A 21,954-nucleotide genomic window follows, 5' to 3' on the forward strand; every position below is an offset into this window, starting at 1 on the left:
TTAATCTTTTATATTATACTTATATTAATTAAAGGTTATTGCTTTTAGTCAAAAATTCTAGTTCATGGTGAACTAGGATTTTGCCATATGTCAAATACATAATATTATGTGAAGAGTATTACCTATTCTGTGAGTATTTTCAAAGAACTAAGAATTTTCTAAGGAATTTTCATTATATTATGTACCTACCTTTTACTAGTTACCTACTAGAATTACTCCACCTACGTTACTAGTTACAACACCGCGTGGGTAAAATCAATTAAATATCACACTTGATGACAGTCTTGCTAATAATATGTGAAATTATTATATACTTAAACTACCAACTTTATGCAAAATAAGTAGTAATTTTACGAGATCCTATGCTTGGGGGTATAATTTTGCATGTCATTATGCGTTCGCGCATTGGCTGAGGCGATTGGGCGGCGCAGTGCCACTATTATGTGGCCACTATGGCGTCTAAGATAAAACAACACGAAAAATAAAGCTAATTTAAAACATTTCTTCTTCATTGTAAAGTAGTAATACAGTAATTGTATTTATTATTTTGCAATATTTTTTCAAATCAGTTGCTATGCGTTTTTGATGCTTCTTGTTTTTTTACAAAATTACCTATTCCTCACTCTTATTCGGATTTCAGAGATATAAAAGAAGTATCCGAATGCTATTTTTTATATAGGTAGGGTATGTAGTATGTAAGCTTAATAATTTATTGATCAATCCAACAAGTTGGATAAGGCGTCAACTTTTTCAATTTATTTAACTAAAATTACTGCGGATGATCTTTGTATGGCATTTATGAACCCAATATGTTTCCTTCATATTATCAACTATAAAAACAAAATTATTGTGTAACAATTGTGTGTGTTTTTTACCAAACTCGTCCCTAAGAGTTAACTGAATTTCATGAAATTAAGTACTTTTATATTCGGTGTTTCTGGGAATTATTTGTTGTGCCCCTATTAGGCAAAACATCATTTGAATGAATGAATTATTTTATTTCATAAGCATTAGAACCATATTAGAACCTAAACTGAAATAGGAATTTCATTATTTTTATATAGCATGAATTTCGATCAAAATATATTTTAAATAAAGAGCCATCTAGTGGAGAGTAGCAAAAGTTCATAAATTTTTATTTTTTTTCATGAATTATTAAAATAAATAAACTGATAATTTAATTAAAATTTCATTACTTTTTAACACTTTAATTAAAATTACGAATATTCATATTATTTTGTTTTATTTTCTATAGAAAAATCAAAAAAAGAAAACGACTTAAGCAAAATTAATTAAGACGCCATCTAGTGAACAACTTTTGAACTATTACTAGTATTTTAGTTTTCACTTAGTTAGATATTATTGAACTAGATGGCGCTTCTATGCACATAAATGCATATAATTAAATACATAAAAACATTTTTAAAGTATTAAATAATATTACAATAATAATTTAACGTTTCATTTTTAAGACAATAGCAAAATAACAAATTAACCAAAATTTTATTATACAATACTAACTGAAATTCAATTCAATTAATTCCAAAAATAATCTATGCCTGATGTAATATTAAAAAAAATATATATATTTTTTTCGCGAGATATCACCTTTTTTTTCTAATATGACAATTCTTTTAAATTTGAAAAAAAAAACGAAATGTCTATTTTTTGGTTAAAATTTATATTTACCTACCAACAATAATATATAATATATATTATTGGTGTGTGTTATGTTGTAGCCATAATAATAGAATATAATATCATCTATACCCATTGAGATTATAGTACTACGTATGGAGGGGATACCACGAACAAAATCTGTGCGCTATTTTTTTGCTCTAAGTTTTAAAAATTATTATCTAGTTAGGTACTTACCGATGAAAGTTATTCCTTTGCACTTTTCCGTATTATTTGTATTATTTGTGCAATATCGTAACACACACGAAGGCATATATTTTGATGCGTTTCACTTTAAAACAAATAAAAAATGAGCGTGCAGTTACGCCATATGGCGTATGTTCGACGGAACATAAGTGATGTAGGCGGTGTCGTCTCCATATGTATATCTCAATGTCTATACCTAAAAATAATAAATTAATATTTTCCCAATATGAATATTATAAAAATTGGAAAAACTTTCAACGATTATAGAGGTAATATTATATCATAATAATATTATATTCTGTCAAGTCACAAGTGCTCATTATATTAAGGTATTTTTTTATTAATTAGGTTTTTAAAACAAGTTTAAAACCTACTTATGTAATACATATTTATAATTTATATGACTGAAATTGCAATATAATTTTAAAAATTTAGAGCTTTTAGTGGAACTCTATTATCATCTTTAAAACGCTCTTGTTTGGTTAGAGAGTTTGAACAAAAACTAGCTTACCGCCCGCGGCTTAGCCCGCTGGGTCTAAAACCTAATAAATAATATACTAAAACCTTCCTATTGAATCACTCTATCTATTATAAAAACCGCATCAAAATCCGTTACGTATTTATAAAGATTAAAGCATACAATAGGGACAGAGAAAGCTACTTTGTTTTAAATACTATGTAGTGATGTAGTGATTGATAAAACAGTTTTAGTTCGTTGATTTTAGTACCTAAACAAACTTCGAGTGAACGTATTTTCCAGTAAAACTTCGTAAAACTTTAGTGCAGCTAACAATAAACGGGAAATCCACGTTATTGATACTTGGTAGTAGGTAATAGAAGCTGAATTTAATACACGTGTAACTCATGTAATACTAAAATAAAAGAAAATGAATAAATTCACTTATTTTATTTTCTTATACCTATCTAAAGGTAGGTACTACTATACATATACTAATATACATATTATAAAGCTGAAGAGTTTATTTGTTTGTTTGAACGCGCTAATCTCAGGAACTACCGGTCCGATTTGAAAAATTCTTTCGGTGTCAGATAGCCCATTTATCGAGGAAGGACAGGAGCGGAGCACTACGGGTAAAGCCGCGGGGCACAGCTAGTTATACAGTATATTTATAATAAAAATGTGCATTTGACCATTCTCTATCCATAGAAGAATTGCAAGGTCACGGCAGTAAAACTTCATTAATTGATTTAGCTTTCCTGAAAGCCAATTAACGGTTTTGTTGTGAAAGAACCGCGTTCATAATTCATATACTCGCTTCAAGTGATGTTTATTCATCAGGTACCTACGAGTCCACGGTGGATTGAATTACATGCACATATAAAAGCTATTTCATGCGTAAATCATAACACCTTTCTAATAATAAAAAAATATATCAAATGCTTCTGAATTTACGTTTTTTTTTTTCTTTTTATCTTGGCACTTTGTAGTGATAAAAGCGCAAGACGTAAGCTGAACGTCTAATGTGCATAGACATTACCAAAATTTGCATTTTTATTTGCGAAACAGGTAATATTTGCATTTTATTGGGGATAAAAGCACGAAACTAAAAAAGAATCAGACAATATTTTTAGTAACACTTAAACTGTTATGTTAATAGAATTTCAATGAGAAAGTTTAAAAATATGAGGGTTTTTATAATACTCAATGATAGGTACCTAGGTATACATAGCAAGAATCATTCCTTAATAATATTTCTGCATTCATTATTATAACTTACAAAGTAATATTATTGAGAAAAATAAAACGTTTATCATTTGCACAACTCCAACATTTATTGTGGCTCAAATACGAAATAAACAAAATACGTGCAAATCTATATAATCTTAAATATAAACTCTTAATACTTATAATAATATGAAAACGTCTGATTTTCGCCGGTATATTTGCGGTTCGTTTACGATATCCGCGTCTTTGTGCTACATAAGGGATATATGAATTATTCAAAATCTCAATACGACCTTTTTGTGTTACACTGGAAAAATAGTGTTCACAGAAAAAATAACACGCGATATACTTGATTTTGGATAAATATATTCGAAATCCCTGCAGGCGTATAAATAAGAATATTTCGTTTGGTAACGTAATTGTCCGGGGTGTGTTTTATTACAAAAATTTTCCGATGCTTTAAGGGCCTTTAAATGTCCTCGTTATAATTGTGAGATTTACAGATAAGAAAAACAAATTCGTTTTATAACGATTTTACAAAGTAATCTAATGTCCTTTTCCTTTATCTTCAAATGAGCGAATTTGATTTAAAAGCACTTATTCGTTTGTTAAGTTTATATTTATTAACATTGTTTGTTGCTCATTATCTGGTGTTTGGAATACCTAAAGGGTAATGATGAAAAACAGCACTTAACGAACGAGTAGTTTCCTTATAGTACCTACAAATACCTTACACATTTTATTTATAACGTTAAACTAAGAGAGTATCGGAATATTTATTATTTCTAATAAAGTATACAATTTCTGCCATCAATTTGCACGTGTTTCTAACCAATATATTGCTTTGTTTTAGCGAATAATAATATAGGTCTCCTGAGATTTCTCCTCTCCTAATACGAGATGCTTAGTGAGCCTTCACCGCCTTGGGGATAATCCGATATTTGGGACGGAATCGAATCAATCCTGAAATAATGGGATAAGGTTAGATATCTGATTTAAATTAGATACTCTTAATCTAATTAATGTCGAAATATAATATTATCATTATGGAAAAGCTTGCTGCTTAACTAGCATTAAAATAATTATGTTGCTTATTTGTAATTCATTTAGAAAGTACATATTGGAATAGGTATAATAATAACAAATAATATAGTAATAACAAAGTAAATTTTAGATAATAGTTTACAAGGATATTTCATGGAATAGGTAGTTCAAAGAGCTCAGGATAAAAGCTTTTAAATTAAATCCAGAATGGCAAAAAAACTTTAAAGGATAACTCATCTTGTTCTTAAAGAAAAACTTAGCTATATTCGCAAGAATTCTAGGAACCCTGTCGTGAACCTGTACAAAATGCTTTATCCTTAGTAATAATAACTTTGTAGATGTCTTCTGATGCAATTACGAAGTTAAAAAACATCAGCTTATAGCTTTAATGCTGAATTTAAAAGTTTAAAGCGCTTCAATTTATTTATTTAATAATGCTTCAATACTTTTGACACTTGACCGTGGTAGGTAGTAGTGACTTGGTGCCTTCCTGGTGGGACCACACTCCACTCACAAATTCAGCTTGAAAGTAGCATGTGAATGCTACCTGTATTTCCTTCGGTGAGTGGGGGAGCTGGAAGCCTTTATACTTTTCCTTAGCTTCCCTTGCCCTTTTCTTTAATCCTTTCGTGACTCCTTTCTTTATCCCTTTACCTTTAACGCAATCCATTTGAAGAAGTGGACACAAACTATTTACGCCTCTACAAATGTGCCTCTGCAGCGCTAAGTTCATCTGAAAACATAAAAGATGAATTTAAACTTTCAGAATAAATAGATGTTTATATAATACTTATTTTTTAGAATATGTCACAAATTATAGTACAAAAATGTAAGCAAACATAGAGAAGGGCTCTATCAATACCCTCCTAAGACCCAGATCGGAACTACCAAAGGTAGTCGTAAAAACCCACTGTACAAAATTATGCACAAATTAATTTATTGCTGTCAGACCCAGAGACGTAAAACGTCGTAATTTTGAAGCTATACTTCTATGGTTTCGAAAGTATTTTTACCGTAATACCAGGTGTCTATGGGACATTTTTGGTCACCTTCTGTAATTCTATCTTTTGTACAAAATTTTGTACAGTGGGTCTTAATGTAGCAGAGAAAATAATAAATCAAAATTACAAAAAATAAAGTTTATTATAGAAATTAAATAGAGAACAAAATTTTTCCATTTAAGATCTTTAGACTTAACTTCTATTAAGGCAATATTAAATTACGCGTCCTCGACTTCTTCTCCCACGACTACCTTCTTCCGCGAGTGCTTATAATATTTCTTCCACGACTACAATCACGTGTCCAACGTAGACGAATTCGTGTTCTGCTGCGACTTGATCCTCGCAAAAAGGAGAATCATCATTGTCATCTTCAATAAGCGGCTGTTCATCTTCACTAGAAGAACTTGAAGATGAAGATTCCTCTCTTCCATCTGGCATGTACTCGTCATCTGTCTTATTATATTCAAAAGGGTCCTCTTCAGCTTCTGACTCATATTCTAATTCATTTAGACACTGAAGAATCTCATTTTCATTAGAATCTAAAATAAAAACAAAAATACTCTCTATGAAAAGCAGATACCTAACGTTTAATACTGAGAACCAATGTACAATATATTGAACAAAATAATTGATGACTTTGTGAATCACCTTTATTCAATACAGCAACAAAAAATATTAATAGTGTGTAATATTTACACCTTATAGTATAAAATAACATTAAAAGTGACGTGGGAAAACTAGTGATTATATAAGTATTTTGAGATTAAACTTACTCTTAGCACGAGGGAGCGGCAGGTTTCGTCGTTCATCACAGCTAGTTTTGAAAATATACTTATTTTTTTGTTGGCAGCGTTGATAAGATAGACAATACAAACTATTTAAGTAATTTTGACATGTGAAACTATTCGCGGGAAGATTTGAAAAAAACTACAGTTGTTAAAAGAATAGGTAAGTACAAAAAATTGTACACTGGGCGGTTACTACTATAAACTATATGACAGAGCTGGGTCAGATAACACTATTTTATTTTGTACAAAATTTTGTACGCGGGGTCTTAGGAGGATACGGCTATTCATATGTTTCCGTTTAAAAGTCACATGGGATGTTGTTATTATGAGAAAATCGTAAAAATTATGAGGAAAATAGTAAAAACAACATTTTTCTTTCGCCCATACAGACCACTCTGTTCCCAGTTAAACAAAACAAACGCGCGTTAGGATAATCTTGGCTTAGGATAATGACTGATAAACATTTTAAAACTGACAACAAAAAACAGACCCAGACAGAGCCGTTGCGTGCAGCTAGTTAATAAGATAGGCGAATTAGAATCTGATATTGTATCCATCGATACTAATAATGCATATTTAAATAAGCATGAAAAGCATCCTATGTATTTTTTAAACCTATAAAATTGAAAGCACTAATTTATCCATAGGACAATATTGTATATTAATTTAATTATCGCTTGATGTAAGTAGACATAATGTATCCGGAGCACAGATTCGCGCGGATCAAGTGGCGTCACATGGCACGTTGAGCCGAGTGGAAATATTACAGTATTATGAGTATTTTGTGTTTATTTATTACCGCCCTTCGCAATTTGCTAGCAACATTTTTATAATACGTAACAATTACGTTAAATTTTTATGGGCAAGCGCCCGAAAATGCCTACGTCAAGTGGAGTTTCGAATGTGCGATATTTTATGAAGCAATAAACATCAAATAAGAAGTTGTTAAAGACATAAGAAAGTAAGAGTCAATAACTTTATACCTATATCGTTGGAGTATATATTATTTCCAAAATTATGAGGCAATAGATATTAAAACGCGTTTTGTCTGAAATAAATTTATGTGTTCAAAGTAAGAAAGACTATAGGTACATGTATCTAAAAACTGTTTAAAAACTACAGCTAGTGCATTAACAAGCAGCTTATCGTTTAATCTGTCTAAACCATGAAACTGAAGTTATAACTAATTTCTACAAAAGCATTGAAGCTTGATTGAAACTATAGCAACTATGTTGTAACTTTGTATGCGGTTTGCAATTAGTTTTAGAAGGTTCAGGCACAGTCGGTATTTGTATATGTACTAACATTATAGATACTGATATTCTGATTAATAAATACATGAATTAAATCATGGTGTTATAAAAGTTATGATAAGTAATGTAGGTTCTATCTATACTAATATTATAAAGCTGAAGAGTTTGTTTGTTTGTTTGTTTGTTTGTTTGTTTGTTTGAACGCGCTAATCTCGGGAACTACTGGTCCGATTTGAAAAATTCTTTCGCTGTTATATAGCCCATTTATCGAGGAAGGTTATAGGCTATGTGTCATCACGCTACGACCAACAGGGGTGGAGCCACGGGGATGAAACCGCGCGGAGCAGCTAGTTTCAAATGTATTTCGTCAAAAAAAGCACAAAGAAAATGTTTTCATATTTAGTCTATTGGAAAAAGTTATGACGACGAATATTTATTTTTTTTAATTATTAATTGACGCAGCACTGTTTAAATTCATGTGCTATTTAATGGTACTTATTCATATTATTAAAATAGTAAATGTCCAACGATCTTAATTAAGGCATTTATGCTTTTCTGCTATCGTAAATTTAATTATTTCGTCCTACATTTATAAAAACGTGCGATGAAAATTAATTATAATTATTTGAAAGCATCTTTCCGAACAATTTGTCTGTATCTCATAATTGCTTCCTCGAATCATCGACTGAATACAATATTGCAATATGCAACTAAACTTGTGCGGTATTGTGGAAACTTCTGTGTTCACCCCTTCGACTAATGGATCCCACTGTGTTCATTATTAAGTTTGCTTTCAGATGCTATGAAATATAATGGGAAAACTAGTTGGTTTTATTTTATAAAGACTGTTTATTAGTCGAGAATATAAATTAAAAGACTTGAAATTTTTAAGTGGTTGATTGAATTGTTATTGTCATATTACGTATATTATGTAATATGTAATATATAATATTATATATACAATAATATTATAAAGCTAATGAGTTTGTTTGTTTGTTTGAAAGCGCTCATCTCAGTAACTACTGGTCCGATTTGAAAAATCCATTCGTTGTTAGATAGCCCATTTATCGATGAAAGCTAGAGGCTAATGTCATCACGCTAAGACCCACAGGAGCGGAGCAACGTGGGTAAAATTGCGGGGCATAGCTAGTTAATAGATATTTATCTATTATTGAGATATTCCTATTTCAGTACAGTACAGGCAGTAACATATGCCTTGCAATACTAGATACACATTACACACGTGATAAATAGTTAATTGTAGCCCAACCGAAATGGGACATTAAACTGAATCACATAAATAATCGCAGCTGCAGACTTTAGTATATAAATCACAGTGACAAGACATTGCCGTGACATATGTTGGCCTGTTTACACGACGCCATATCCCAACCATATCCCTCCCAAAATGACAAGAGGCCCACTGAATATTATAATATATGATAGTAAAGTAATTTATGAGAAGTAGTAGATTTGTTAAAAAAGTTTTTAACTCATTGAAATTAAATCTATATTTAAAGTATTATGTCTTATGTTCATTGAAACAACACTTTGTATTTGCGCAGCAATAGCTGTCATATTAATAATGGAAACGTTGATTTGAGTCCCTAGTTCATACTGATGAACCTTTGTCACACATTTTAATTTTCTATATGGACTATTCTACCTCCTTCAGTAATAAAAAATAGGTTTTTAATAATCCATTTATATGTGCCCTGTAAAAAAGTGAATCTGAATAAATCTATTATTTCTAGGTATTGTTCAAAAAAACTCATCAATCATGTTAAACAAACAGATTATGTACGTAGGTACCTATATAATATTTGTTTTATTTCCCATGACATCCGATTTGTTTGCACCACATATAACACGAAATTCGTATGTATTTATGTGATAAAGGTATAATGCAAATAAGCGTGGCGTGTGTACATAAACATTACAAATTTATTGTTGCGGAATAAAGATTTAGGGCCTATTTATTTTGCTTTAGATAAACGTTGACGTGATAATCCTGCAGCTTACTATCTGGGAGGTATTTATTCGAAAACTGACGTAAAAATTAAATAGACATTGTATACCTCTCTCTTCTCCTATACTAGGTTCGTGAAAATCAAAGTGTGATAGTTTAAAAGATTTTATTCGAGTATTCACTCTGCTCTACTTTCACCTCCAAATAATATTTTTGTACTTTACAATCGATGTAATCTACTGGAAAAAAAATATATCTCAACTAATTCTAAAATCTCTAATACTATAATTGTATGAATAAATTATTTCGACTAATTTTAATACGCTAACTACATCGCAGAATAACATTCAATATAAAAATAATAATTGTATCCTACAGAGTTGTTTATAAGCAAGCTTAATTCCAATTCTGGTATGCCTATGAATAGTTAATTCTATGTGCTCGGGGTGAGGCCAACATCTCACTTAGTGGATCGTTAAGTGTTTTTGAAAGTCGCCATTAGTGTGAAATATGAATTAATGGCTGTGGAGCGACACTGCGGCGTCATCGATTCGCTTCAAGAGGTGTCACTGAATAGCAAATTGCATGGAGTGTGCTTCAAATTATTATGCTAAACTTTGTTGTTTGAAATGCTAAATTCTAATGAATGGACAGAATGTTCACGTTTTTCATGCGCTAATGAAATATTTTGTGCAAAGAAGATTTAGTTAGTAGTAGTTAGTTTGCTACTTTATTGCTAATGAAATTTTGCATATCCATACATATAATAAATCTGTAGAAGGGTCAATTCTGTACATTGAAAATATTGAAAAAATAAATAGCATGGGGTGTTACTGGATCGATACCAAACTCAAATATGTGATTAAAAAAAATTTTGTCTGTCTGTCTGTATGTTCAGGCATCACGTGAAAACTAACGGTTCGATTTCGATGAAACTTGGTATAATTATACCTTATTATCCTGGGCATAAAATAGGATACTTTTTATCCCGGAAAAATACGAAGAAAAAAAATAAATCAAATTTTTCTTAATTTTTCCGCGCGGACGGAGTCGCGGCCGAAAGCTAGTTCAGAATAATAAAATAATAAGAGTTCAATAAAATAATTTAGTATCGCTTTCAGGTCAACTTTCAAAAAAATATTTTGTAAATTGAAGCCAATATTTCTATGTACACTTATTTTTTTTTTCTTTAAAATATAAATAATGTAGAGCTCAGAACTAGGAAAAAATTCATTCATGCGATATTCCAATGTTTAGCAATACCGACTCCAATGTTTTTCAGCGGCAAACGCGCATAACTGAGTAAGTTGGGCGGGTACGGGGTAGGTTATGATTGATTATATGCTATTTTGTTATTTGAGCTGCTATAACGCAATTCACCTTTGAGCGTACGCTAGAAAGCATTTCAATTTGAAAATATTAAAAAATAAGCAAAAGATTTCAATATGAACGATTCCAGAAATGGATTTAAAATGTACAATCCAAATCGAATGGAACAAATGAGTAAACGCGATACGTTCAAGGAATTTAATGGAAAGGAAATAAAAGGTTATATGGCGATCAATCATTCGATTTGGCGGAATAGTTTCTAAAAGCTTGATCATAAACAACTACAAATATAATATTTAGTGTAACGTCAGCGGCAGTTGTTATTTTTTCTTTCCGTTGTTTTTTTTTTCGGCTTGTAAATTATGTTAATTGTGTTTAAAACTTTGTTTTCTGAAAACAACCTTAACAATTTTATTTCGTTTGACATATTAGACGCGGCGTCCATTTTTCTTTTACGTCGAGATTACTGAATAAATTTGTTTTATCTGTGAGCACAAATGGCTACATTTGCATTTTATAATTAAATCGTAGAAATTGAAATATTTTTTTAAGCACGTCTTATTTATTTGATACGTTTTCACTTTCAGACGAATTTATTATGATTTCTTTTTATAGAGTACGACGCGAAAGATGTCTACGGACCCCAGATTACTGACAAGGATGGTGAACTTTTGGACAAGCACGATAGTTTCTACATAACAACAAAAAGTCTTTTGGTACTGTTTCAAATAATGGGCGTAATGCCGATTATGAGAGTACCGAAACGTAAGTGCTTATTAGCAAATTGAACATGAATATTTTAAAACTAATCTACTAATCTACATTACTTGTATAATATCAAGTTTATATTTATGTACATTCTAATCTATTGAGCTTATCGGCTTTTACCGTGGAAATTTCATAAAATTTTTGCATGAAATTATATATATCTAAACCTTGCTTCAAATTTATAATATCGTAGATGTTATATTAATCATTTACATTTTAAGCACCAAACCTCAGCTATTAAAATATATCCGTTCAGCTTAAACATTAAAAGTTTGAACCTTAAACGCTTAAAACTTAGAAAATAACTACAAATTTTCAAAGTTAATACATTCCACGTATAGCTTATGAATTTCAGTAAACGTCAGTCAAGATTAAAACTTCGCCTATATAACTTTAATACTTTACGTAAGCGTAAGGTTTTATTCAAGTTATTGCGAAGTTAAATATTTCATTTCACGGAGGAACATTGTTTCTTTTGAGTACACAATAATCACCCCGTGTAAATTGTAAGACTTCACCGTGTAGAGATTATAATACTTTTAAATTATTTTTTTAAATTATTACAAGACAGCGTAATTTTGTGAGGGAAATTAATGTTTTCAAGGAATAATGGCACATCATGATAAATTATTACAAGTCTGAAGCGTTTCTTTTACTTCATCTAAAAGTAAAACAGCGTATCGAATAACTTTCTTTCAGATAACAAATAGCATCTATAACAAAAAGCAGGATAACATTTTTATCTAGCAGGATAGCAGAGTACTGCCTGCACTTTACCAATAAAGAGAAACGTAGAACTTTCTACTCGAAGCTCAAATAAAATCATTATAGAATTTATCTTCTATTTAGTTGAGGCATTTATCTACAGAGGAAAACTTTGTTTGTTTGTTTGATTGTAATGAATAGGCTCATAAACTACTGGACCGATTTTAAAAATTCTTTCACCATTCGAAAGCTACATTATCCACGAGTGATATAGGCTATAGGTATATTATCACGCTTAGACCAAAAGGAGCGGAGCCTCGCGGGTGAAACCGCGCGGAACAGCTAGTTCCATTATAAAATAGTTGTCATCCGCAATTTAATGCTTGTTGGTTTTATTATTAACAGATGCACGGACCACAAAGCGAACTACCTATAACTGGATCTCAAAAGCAACGCTTTGGGCTTATCTCGTCTGGAGCTTGGAGAGTATTATTGTGATCAAAGGTCAGCCGTGATTACGTAGCGAGCTTATGTTCAAGGCTTGAACTTTATCGAATTATTCAGTGTGTTCGTTACTAAGTGTATTATGGTATGGTTGATGCCTTTGAGCACGGAAAATAACATACAAACAATTTTAATCCTTGAATTTCGTAGATGCACTGCATATTAAAATGATGTTTAAAATTATATAATTATTTTTATCTCTTTTTAAATAATACACGTACATAAAGTCTACATTATAATACACATGGTTTATTACTTCTATTTTGACAGAAATATATCATGTTGTCAATTCAATTCAATTCAATTTCAATACCACGAAAAAAACATATTCATGGTTATTCTTTTCAGATAATATAGCTGTAGGAAGGCTGTAGGTACTTTCATCGGTTTTATTAGCTTCAGTTTTATCTTCATATTTCAGTGGGCAACGAGCGACTCGCGAATTTCCAACAAAATTCAAATAAACGATTCGACGAAGTTATATACAATATTATATTTCTGAGCATTCTCATTCCGCATTTTCTTATACCGGTGGCTTCGTGGCGACATGGACCACAAGTCGCTATATTTAAGAACATGTGGACTCATTACCAGGTTGTTTTCTATTTATGTTATAAATAAAACACATATTTGAATTTGAGACGAATTTATTAAAACATACAAAATACAATCAAATATATATGAGTTCCGATGGTTGATTGAATTGATTGAAATAATTAGTATTAGTACATGATAATAATGTAGAGTCATTGTGGTGCATAATATATTTTGTGAATATTTCGACTGCTAGCTTGTCTCGGCTATGTAAACAAAATAAATATAAATTCATGCAACCAGTAACGTCTCTTTGTTTCCAAATAAAACAATAACAAATAAATCCAAATCATTTATTCACATGAAAGTCCCCGCAAAACTTATTGTAGCGTATAAACAAGCGACATTTCCAGCTCAAATACCTCAAAATAACTGGAACTCCGATAATATTCCCGAACCTGTATTCCCTCACGTGGGGATTATGTATATTTTCCTGGGCTCTGAGTTTCGCGGTAATACTGTCGCAGCATTACTTACAAGACGACTTCGAGCTCTGGCATTCTTTCGCGTACTATCACATTATCGCTATGCTGGATGGCTTTTGTTCTTTGTGGTATGTGCCCTTAATTACTTTTGTTTTAATTGTATTAAATAAATTAAATTGTTCAAATTGCGCGTCAAACATTTTACACGAATCCCCCGTTTTGACGCAAAAGATATTTCATTTGCTTTATACAATGTTTCGGCGTTAAGTAGCACCCCCAAAAGTACCATTTCTTTTTATATCTTTCTATTGTTGCTTTAAATTTTGATCAATTCAGGGTTGGATTATTCTATTTTGTTCATTGTGAATATTCGAGCAATTTAGCTGATGAAGGCAAGACAGTATTACTCGTACGATTTAAACACTCTTGCTCATTTAACGCATCTGCGACTAATCTATCTTAGAATAGAAACGCCGACAAATGTAACACACTTCCTTAACGACCCATTTGTGTTAATCGTGCCATTACAATTTCGTGTCATATTCGCCTATTGTATATTTGTTTGTAATTAATCGTAATAAGTAGATTACTTTGTAGTAGATTCCAAATTTTATATGGTAATTTTGACCTACAACTGTAGAATATATAAGGCTTAAAAAAACTCAAGGCAAGGAGATAAGAAACATCAACATGATAAGTACCCCTTTTGACTCTCAAAATAAATTGTTCACGGCAAGAGGGTAACCGCATGTCATTACTAAACTTATAGTTGAGACTTGTATGAAAATGAAAATACATACATTTAAAACTAATTACTCTATTTACAGTGACGTTAAAATTACAGGTATATAAATTGCAATGCCTTTGGAACTGCATCAAAAGGATTAGCGACTAATTTACACAAGGCACTGGAAGCTGAACACCCGGCGCTCAAATTGGCTCAGTATCGCCACTTGTGGGTCGACTTGTCGCATATGATGCAACAATTAGGTAATATAAGATACGTAATTTTACAATAACCAGTATAAAATCTTGTAGAATAAATAGTTCATCATAATATCATGAAATATATTAATTTGATAATAATATTTCACTCCAAGGAAGCCACGAACTCACAAAAAAATAATAACACTTTTTTGTCTTTACGACACTTACTACAAAACCTTGAATGTTTATGTATTTTTTTTCACCCCTGTAAGATATATGAAGTGCCACCCCAGGCATAATGGAATCGTAAAAACGTTATTGTTATTGCACATTATCAAGGTATATTACCCGGTCACGTGTAACCTCCATAAGCCATCTTATTATCCACCCGATTATTGATATTGAATACTATTCAAATAGAACGCTGAATACATTTCGAACTTGGCCGAGTTTCGAGCGCGGGAATAAAAATTCTCATCACAAGTAAAATCCGTTTAAATCTGGAAATTTCGCCAAACGGCCAGGATAGCGGCGTAAAACATGTTTATGTTTATGACGAACGTGTCTCGATTCGACACTCCTAAAAATGGTAACTTTTTCAACCCCCAATGCTTAGGTGTATAATTATTTTTTCCCCACCAATTGCGTAGGCAAAGCGAATCTTTGAATGTTAATATGTATTATATGTACAGTGCAATTGTGTATTGCCTCGTTTCATGATATTACATTTTTCCATTCATTTTCTATAGTCTTGAAATAAATAAAAGCAACTTGTATTCAAAACGTTAATTTAACTGCGACTCTACCATCATACCTATTTGTGATAATATACAGATATTTTCAAACTTTACACGCACATATGTATTTCAATATAAGCAATGCCTGTCCAATAGAAATAAGCCATAAAATTGTTGTCCTCTCCAAAAGTAATAGTGTCCTTCCCTTTGTAAATTGACATTAGCCGAGTAGGTCTCGTGGAGGAAATGAACAGTGTCTAAAATATGACCCAATCGTCCACAGGAAGGGCGTATTCCAACATGTACGGTATATATTGCATGGTAATCTTCTTCACGACGACTATCTCGCTGTACGGCTCGCTATCAGAAATATTAGAACACGGGCTCAGTTATAAAGAAATGGGCCTCTTCGTTATAGTTGGTTACTGCATGACACTACTCTTCATCATTTGTAATGAGGCTTATCACGCCACGAGAAAGGTAAGGCGCAAGATATAATGGTTATCTATGGTTCTTCCATTTTCTTTGATTAACGTTTGCCTAGAGAATGAATGTTATTACAGTTAATGTTCTCTGAGGTAATATTCAGTGTTGTTACCGTCAAGAACTGACTATTTTTAATTAGTGCTATTATTTATATGACGTTTTATTTGGAAGTTGGTAGAGATAATTACGTTGCATTATAACCTGCAAAAGAAATATTGCATAAATTAAGAATTTGTCTTAAATATTTAAGGAGGTTTTAAAAATAATACTTTTCTCACATTTCCTTTCTATGGTAGATATTATATTCTGCTAATAACATAATATATAAAGATATTTCATTTAACATGAATAATTGTCACTTGCAATTGCATGTGGTCTCACAACACAACTCTATTTCCCCACCCCTAGTTACTAATTAACTATTGAATAATTTAATATAAACATCAAATATAACCAAATAATATGCTAATATGGGAAACAGAGCTTATGTAGTATGGATTGGATCCAATTTCGTGGAAAATGTAATGAGCCAGTCCGCAAAATTTCTTCAAAAGACTTTTGGGACCTATTACTGATACCTTGTCCACCTCTATGCGTCGAGAATATATTTTATTTTTTATTAACCGACTTCAAAAAAAGGAGGAGGTTATCAATTCCGCCGGTATGTTTTTTTTTTTTTATGTATGTACACCGATTACTCCGAGGTTTCTGAACCGATTTACGTGATTCTTTTTTTGTTCGATGCGGGATGGTGTCGAATTGGTCCCATAAAAATTTTATTCGGATAGGCCCAGTAGTTTTTATTTTATGAGCATTTTTGTCTGTATTTGTAAATGTTGCAAGTGCAAGTTTGAAGTCGGTTGTTTTTAACGCAGTTAAATAGACTTGTTTTTATAAGGACACACATGTTAGAAAATTCCATTAAAATATAGCACTTTTCCATTCAAATAACGCAAATATTTGATGGAATATACTCGAATAAACATTCTGTAATGTAAATGGACACACGTGTACTATATAAGTTTACTCAGACACAATTCCCCACTCCATCAACAAACACGTTACTAATTATTATGCCAGATTAACCAAAGTTAATCATGTAATATTATGCTACAGAGCACAGGCTTACATAACATATTACATTTTTTATTAAAATTTAAATTGTATATAAATAATCTTGATAGATCTAAATAGAAAATACAAAATGTAGCTGAAAGGTATACTTTATCAAAAGATTGACTAAAATAGATTCGAAATTATACAGCGACACATTTATTTAAATGTATAAACAAATTTTAGTTTATTTGGCAATTTATTTTTGAATTGTGAATTAAGTAGAGGTATTGTGCTCGCCTGTTGCCTGTTAACAAACATGTCAATTCCATAGATCAATTAAAAATATATAAAACTCAAAGGTGACTGATATAGTGATCTATCAACGCACAGCCCAAACCACTGGACGTATCGGGCTGAAATTTGGCATGCAGGTAGATGTCATAACGTAGGCGTCCCCTAAGAAAGAATTTTAGAAAATTCATCCCCTAAAGGGGTTATAGGAGATGAAAACTTATACCATGAAAATTTATCTTTTCCACGCAAGCGAAGCTGCGGGAAACAGCTAGTTAAAAATATAACTCACACTTTATAACATCTGAATTCTTGATAAAGTTAGGAAAATATGCAAATAGCAATGTGGAAGATAATGATGGCTCTTCATTAGGTCGGTCTAGAATTCCAAGTACGCCTGCTAAACGTAAATCTGGGTGCTATTGATCGCAGCGCCCAGCGTGAGGTTGAAATGTTCCTCGTCGCGATTGCCAAGAATCCGCCTATTATGAACTTGGATGGCTTCACTAATATTAATCGAGAGCTTTTTACTGCTGTGAGTTGGACGTTTTTACAATATGCTAATATTCTATTAATAAATTTGTGTTTGTAGTTTGTTTTTGATGAGAGTCAATTATTTAAGCAGGTTGCTTGATAGAGTAGCTTTTAGCCACAAAGTCACCTTTGCGCAATAATTATTAGTAACTTTTTTATTAAATATGTATTTTATTGTTGTTTAATAAACAATAATTAATAAGTAAAACTAAGCAGTTCGGATTTTTTATGAAATTTATACAAATTTTAACGAATATCTTGTAAAAATTTTCTAAATATAATATTAATTAGTACGTTACCTACTAATTTACTTCTTTTTCTAGAACATTTCATTCATGTCCACGTATTTGATCGTGCTCATGCAGTTCAAACTGACTTTACTGAGGCAGGGTTCAAGGAAGATATTGCGTGCTATCACAAGAGCTATATTCAATACTACCACTACAATGGCTGATGATGAAGAGGATGAAGAAGAATAATAAATTATAATTATTAGTATGCTTGTTATATTAGATCATTGCAATAAAAAATAATAGAATGACTAGTCAGCAGTCAAGAATGTTTATTTTAGTTTTATGGAAATAAATTTATGCACAAATATAACAAACCCTCTTTAATTTTAACAACCCACCTTACAGTGTTTACAACACATATTTTGAACAATAGTGCAGTGTAAATTTCAATGACATGCACAAAATATATGGAAACTTATCTAATATGACGTTAATCTGTTTGTATAAACTAGAAACAACAGAAATGCGGGTTGCTAAATCATTTTCATTTCAAGGTTTTATTATATAAGTCGAGTTTACAAGAGGAAATTTTACATCAAGTTTCGTTCATCGCTAATATTACGTATTCTTGGTAGATCCATAGTTTCAGGAATGCTATACCCGAGGCAATAAACTGATCGTAAACAAACGCTGCTGAGAGATTCATATTAATCCTTGTGAGATGCAAGAAACAAGTCATAGCAAACAGAAAAATTGAATACTGTAAAACCTCCGTAAAAATTGAATTTGGCAGACTACTTAGGTATATATTATTGATGATTGTACTCGATGCAATGGTTATCGAGTTGCCAAGCTTGCCAACTTGAAATGGAAAACGTTAATAGGGCATTTAAATTGAGAATGAAGGAATCTCGATTGTGGCTTTATAATAGTTATGCTGGCGGTTTTCTCATAAAAGGGAAACAGAGCACAAACGGTCGTAATTATGATCGGTCCTGCTTTGTCAGGAAGGTATAAACAATGTATCTCCACAAGATTGCAAGTGAACTGACGTTTTCAATAAATTTTATTGTCGCCACAAATGTTTCTATTTGTAGCATATCACAAGAGGAAGCAGACCACAATATCGTGAATACTATGTTGCTCCGGTAAATCAATCCTCATGTAAGTTATATAATACACTTGCCTAGTGTACTGTAGTCTGTATTATTGATGTTATTATCTATTTAAATGTTATGGTATAATGAATGTATATGCTCGCTTTTGACTTTGTTATAATTGTTTTGTTGTCATCGTTTTGTATCTGGGGGCACGGTAGTGCCCCCGCCAAGACGAGCCAAGCGAACAAGCGAAGCGCACGGGCACTACCTACCTTTTCTCGAAGCGCTTCGACGTTTTTTTGAACCCTCATAACTTGGGTTTGGATTATGCTAGATCAACAAAATTTTCGGGATATATTGTCAATAGCGGACTTATTGAATATATTAAGTTTTAATTACATTAGCTTTTATACTTCAGATTTTATTTATATCTAAAAAACGCTAATTTCGTCACTGACTCACTGATGATCATCAAAATTCTTAAGGTATTTCCTAATGTCCTAGAAAGCTGAAATTTTGTATGTAAGCTAGTATTAGCACACAAACAACAAAAAAATTATAAAACTTGTAACTTTCATCCCCCAACCCCCTAAACTAGTGGATGGGAGTTTGTATGAGACCTGTAATTTTAAATTAAATTTTGATGACGCTAGAGGTCTAATCTAATAATCTAAAACTTGGTTCCCCTAGATACATATATGTATAGGTACTCCTTGTTAAAAAAAATAAAAAATTAATCGACATATAAAATTTTGTTACAAACAACTTACAAAAAGAAATGAAATCCCACCAAAAACATTTTCATGTAAAATGTTGCCAAGACGAGACCATATGACTCGCACTGTCAAAAAGTTATCAGATCTCATGTAGAGCCAAGCTTCTAACACTACACGCCCTAACTCTACAAGGCCTAACTTCACAAACTCTACACCTTAGTCAAAATATGTGGCTTGGCCGTTCGTTACTACAAGAACTATTGTATAACACAAAAGTAATGAACAGTGAATTAATTTTTCACCTTACGCCGATGTAAATGTAGCGAAATGGCCAAATGGCCAAGCCACATATTTTGACTAAGGTGTAGAGTTTGTGAAGTTAGGCCTTGTAGAGTTAGGGCCTGTAGTCTTAGAAGCTTGGCTCTACATGAGATCTGATAACTTTTTGACAGTGCGAGTCATATGGTCTCGTCTTGGCAACATTTTACATGAAAATGTTTTTGGTGGGATCAGATATATTCAGTAAATAACTGAAAATTGGCAGATTTACATGGATGGTACCTATGCTCTACTGTATGTATTATATTTATCATTTTTTTTTATTTTTTTTTTATTATTATATTTATCTTATGTGTCTCTTCCTCAAGATAAACCTCCACATGTATTATACTTTATATTCCGAAAAATAAGAGTTTGTTATTTTGTTGAAAATTATTATTCCATAATACATTTTTTCGGACATGTTTTAAAGGATACAAAAATGAACATTCGGGATACATTAACACGAGGGATTACGCGAACAAATACTAGTTTTATGTACTTTTTACTTCCATCAGTCTCGAGTCTAGACTACTAATGCATTTGCTCTACTCTCGTCTAGAGCGAAATACAGTGGCAATTTACTAGAGCTAATTTAGTTTTCACTTCAATATAATTATCGTGAATAATAAAATTTCCCTCTTCTCGTGTTTTTACTCTAGGTTAATTTCTAAGTCTCTCGAATAAGCTGATGCACATTACTCTGCATTAGCGTACCTTCTCGTATAAATGTGGGAAAATAAAATGCACATTTCCAACAAAATCTCACAATTTATGGATTTGTTTGTCTCACATGTTAGATGACTACTTTAAAACGTTTTACTCTCCGTTGTCATGGTATGTATAAATGGATTATTTATGATTGTTTCAGTTTTAAGTTTCAGCTAAATTTTAGAGACTCGTGCTAAAAGGTGGTGCCAAATATTAAAAAAAGGATTGCTTTCCATTTTTGTGTTCAGTAAAAACATACTAAATGTCCAAGAAAAAAGGTGCACAATACAACATCACAAAAATCCAACATGTCAATTCTCAGAGGAACATTTATCTAACAAAATTCCATTATTTATTCAACAAATTCGCACAAATTTGCGAAAAAATTTGCACCAAATATATCAATCATAACGCTCAATAAATTCCAGGCTCATTTCAGTCTACGCTACACTTATAATTATCTAAATGGGTATTAATGATTTGTGGCCACCATTCTGTTGACCATTAATTATCCTGAAAGTGCACACCAGGTTCGCAGCTTCTAACAAATGACTTACCACTCCGCTTATTGTTCCCGTAACCAATATAGAAACTTTATTTTATTTCCAATTTCGTTCCCATTTGTTTTGATATGATTCTGTCTGGTTTGAGATTGAAAAATGTATTCAGATCTACGGTAATGTATTGGATAAAACGTATTTCAAATGCATTTTCATTCGAATTGTTTTAGTCTGCGTATTAGATCAACAAATTGTAATAATGTAAACTTGTCGTATTTATTGAGAAAACATGGTACCTAATGAAAAATAGGATTGCTGTTTACTTTATTTGTATGTGTTAACATAATGTTTAAATATTATTGAGTTTTTTTTCTTATTATTAATCAAAATTTCT

General features: G+C 31.6%; 2 protein-coding genes across 2 annotated transcripts; one reads left to right on the plus strand and one right to left on the minus strand.

The window, feature by feature from the left end:
• Positions 1 to 5,670: 5,670 nt before the first annotated feature.
• LOC123697058 lies at positions 5,671 to 9,296 on the minus strand. Its single transcript, XM_045643475.1, has 3 exons — positions 9,276 to 9,296; positions 6,390 to 6,543; positions 5,671 to 6,155 (listed from the first exon to the last, which is right to left on the minus strand). The coding sequence occupies exons 1-3, from the start codon at positions 9,294 to 9,296 to the stop codon at positions 5,884 to 5,886; spliced, it is 447 nt and encodes a 148-aa protein (XP_045499431.1). The 3' UTR covers positions 5,671 to 5,883.
• A 1,775-nt stretch (positions 9,297 to 11,071) lies between these two features.
• On the plus strand, positions 11,072 to 18,526 carry LOC123696743 (gustatory and odorant receptor 22). Its single transcript, XM_045643105.1, has 9 exons — positions 11,072 to 11,174; positions 11,571 to 11,720; positions 12,834 to 12,932; positions 13,354 to 13,526; positions 13,880 to 14,079; positions 14,796 to 14,941; positions 15,899 to 16,095; positions 17,822 to 17,983; positions 18,306 to 18,526. Exons 1-9 carry the CDS (start codon positions 11,072 to 11,074, stop codon positions 18,459 to 18,461), a joined length of 1,386 nt encoding a protein of 461 aa, XP_045499061.1. The 3' UTR covers positions 18,462 to 18,526.
• Positions 18,527 to 21,954: the final 3,428 nt, after the last annotated feature.

Source organism: Colias croceus, chromosome 13, assembly GCF_905220415.1.
Source record: "Colias croceus chromosome 13, ilColCroc2.1".
Taxonomy (NCBI): domain Eukaryota; kingdom Metazoa; phylum Arthropoda; class Insecta; order Lepidoptera; family Pieridae; genus Colias; species Colias croceus.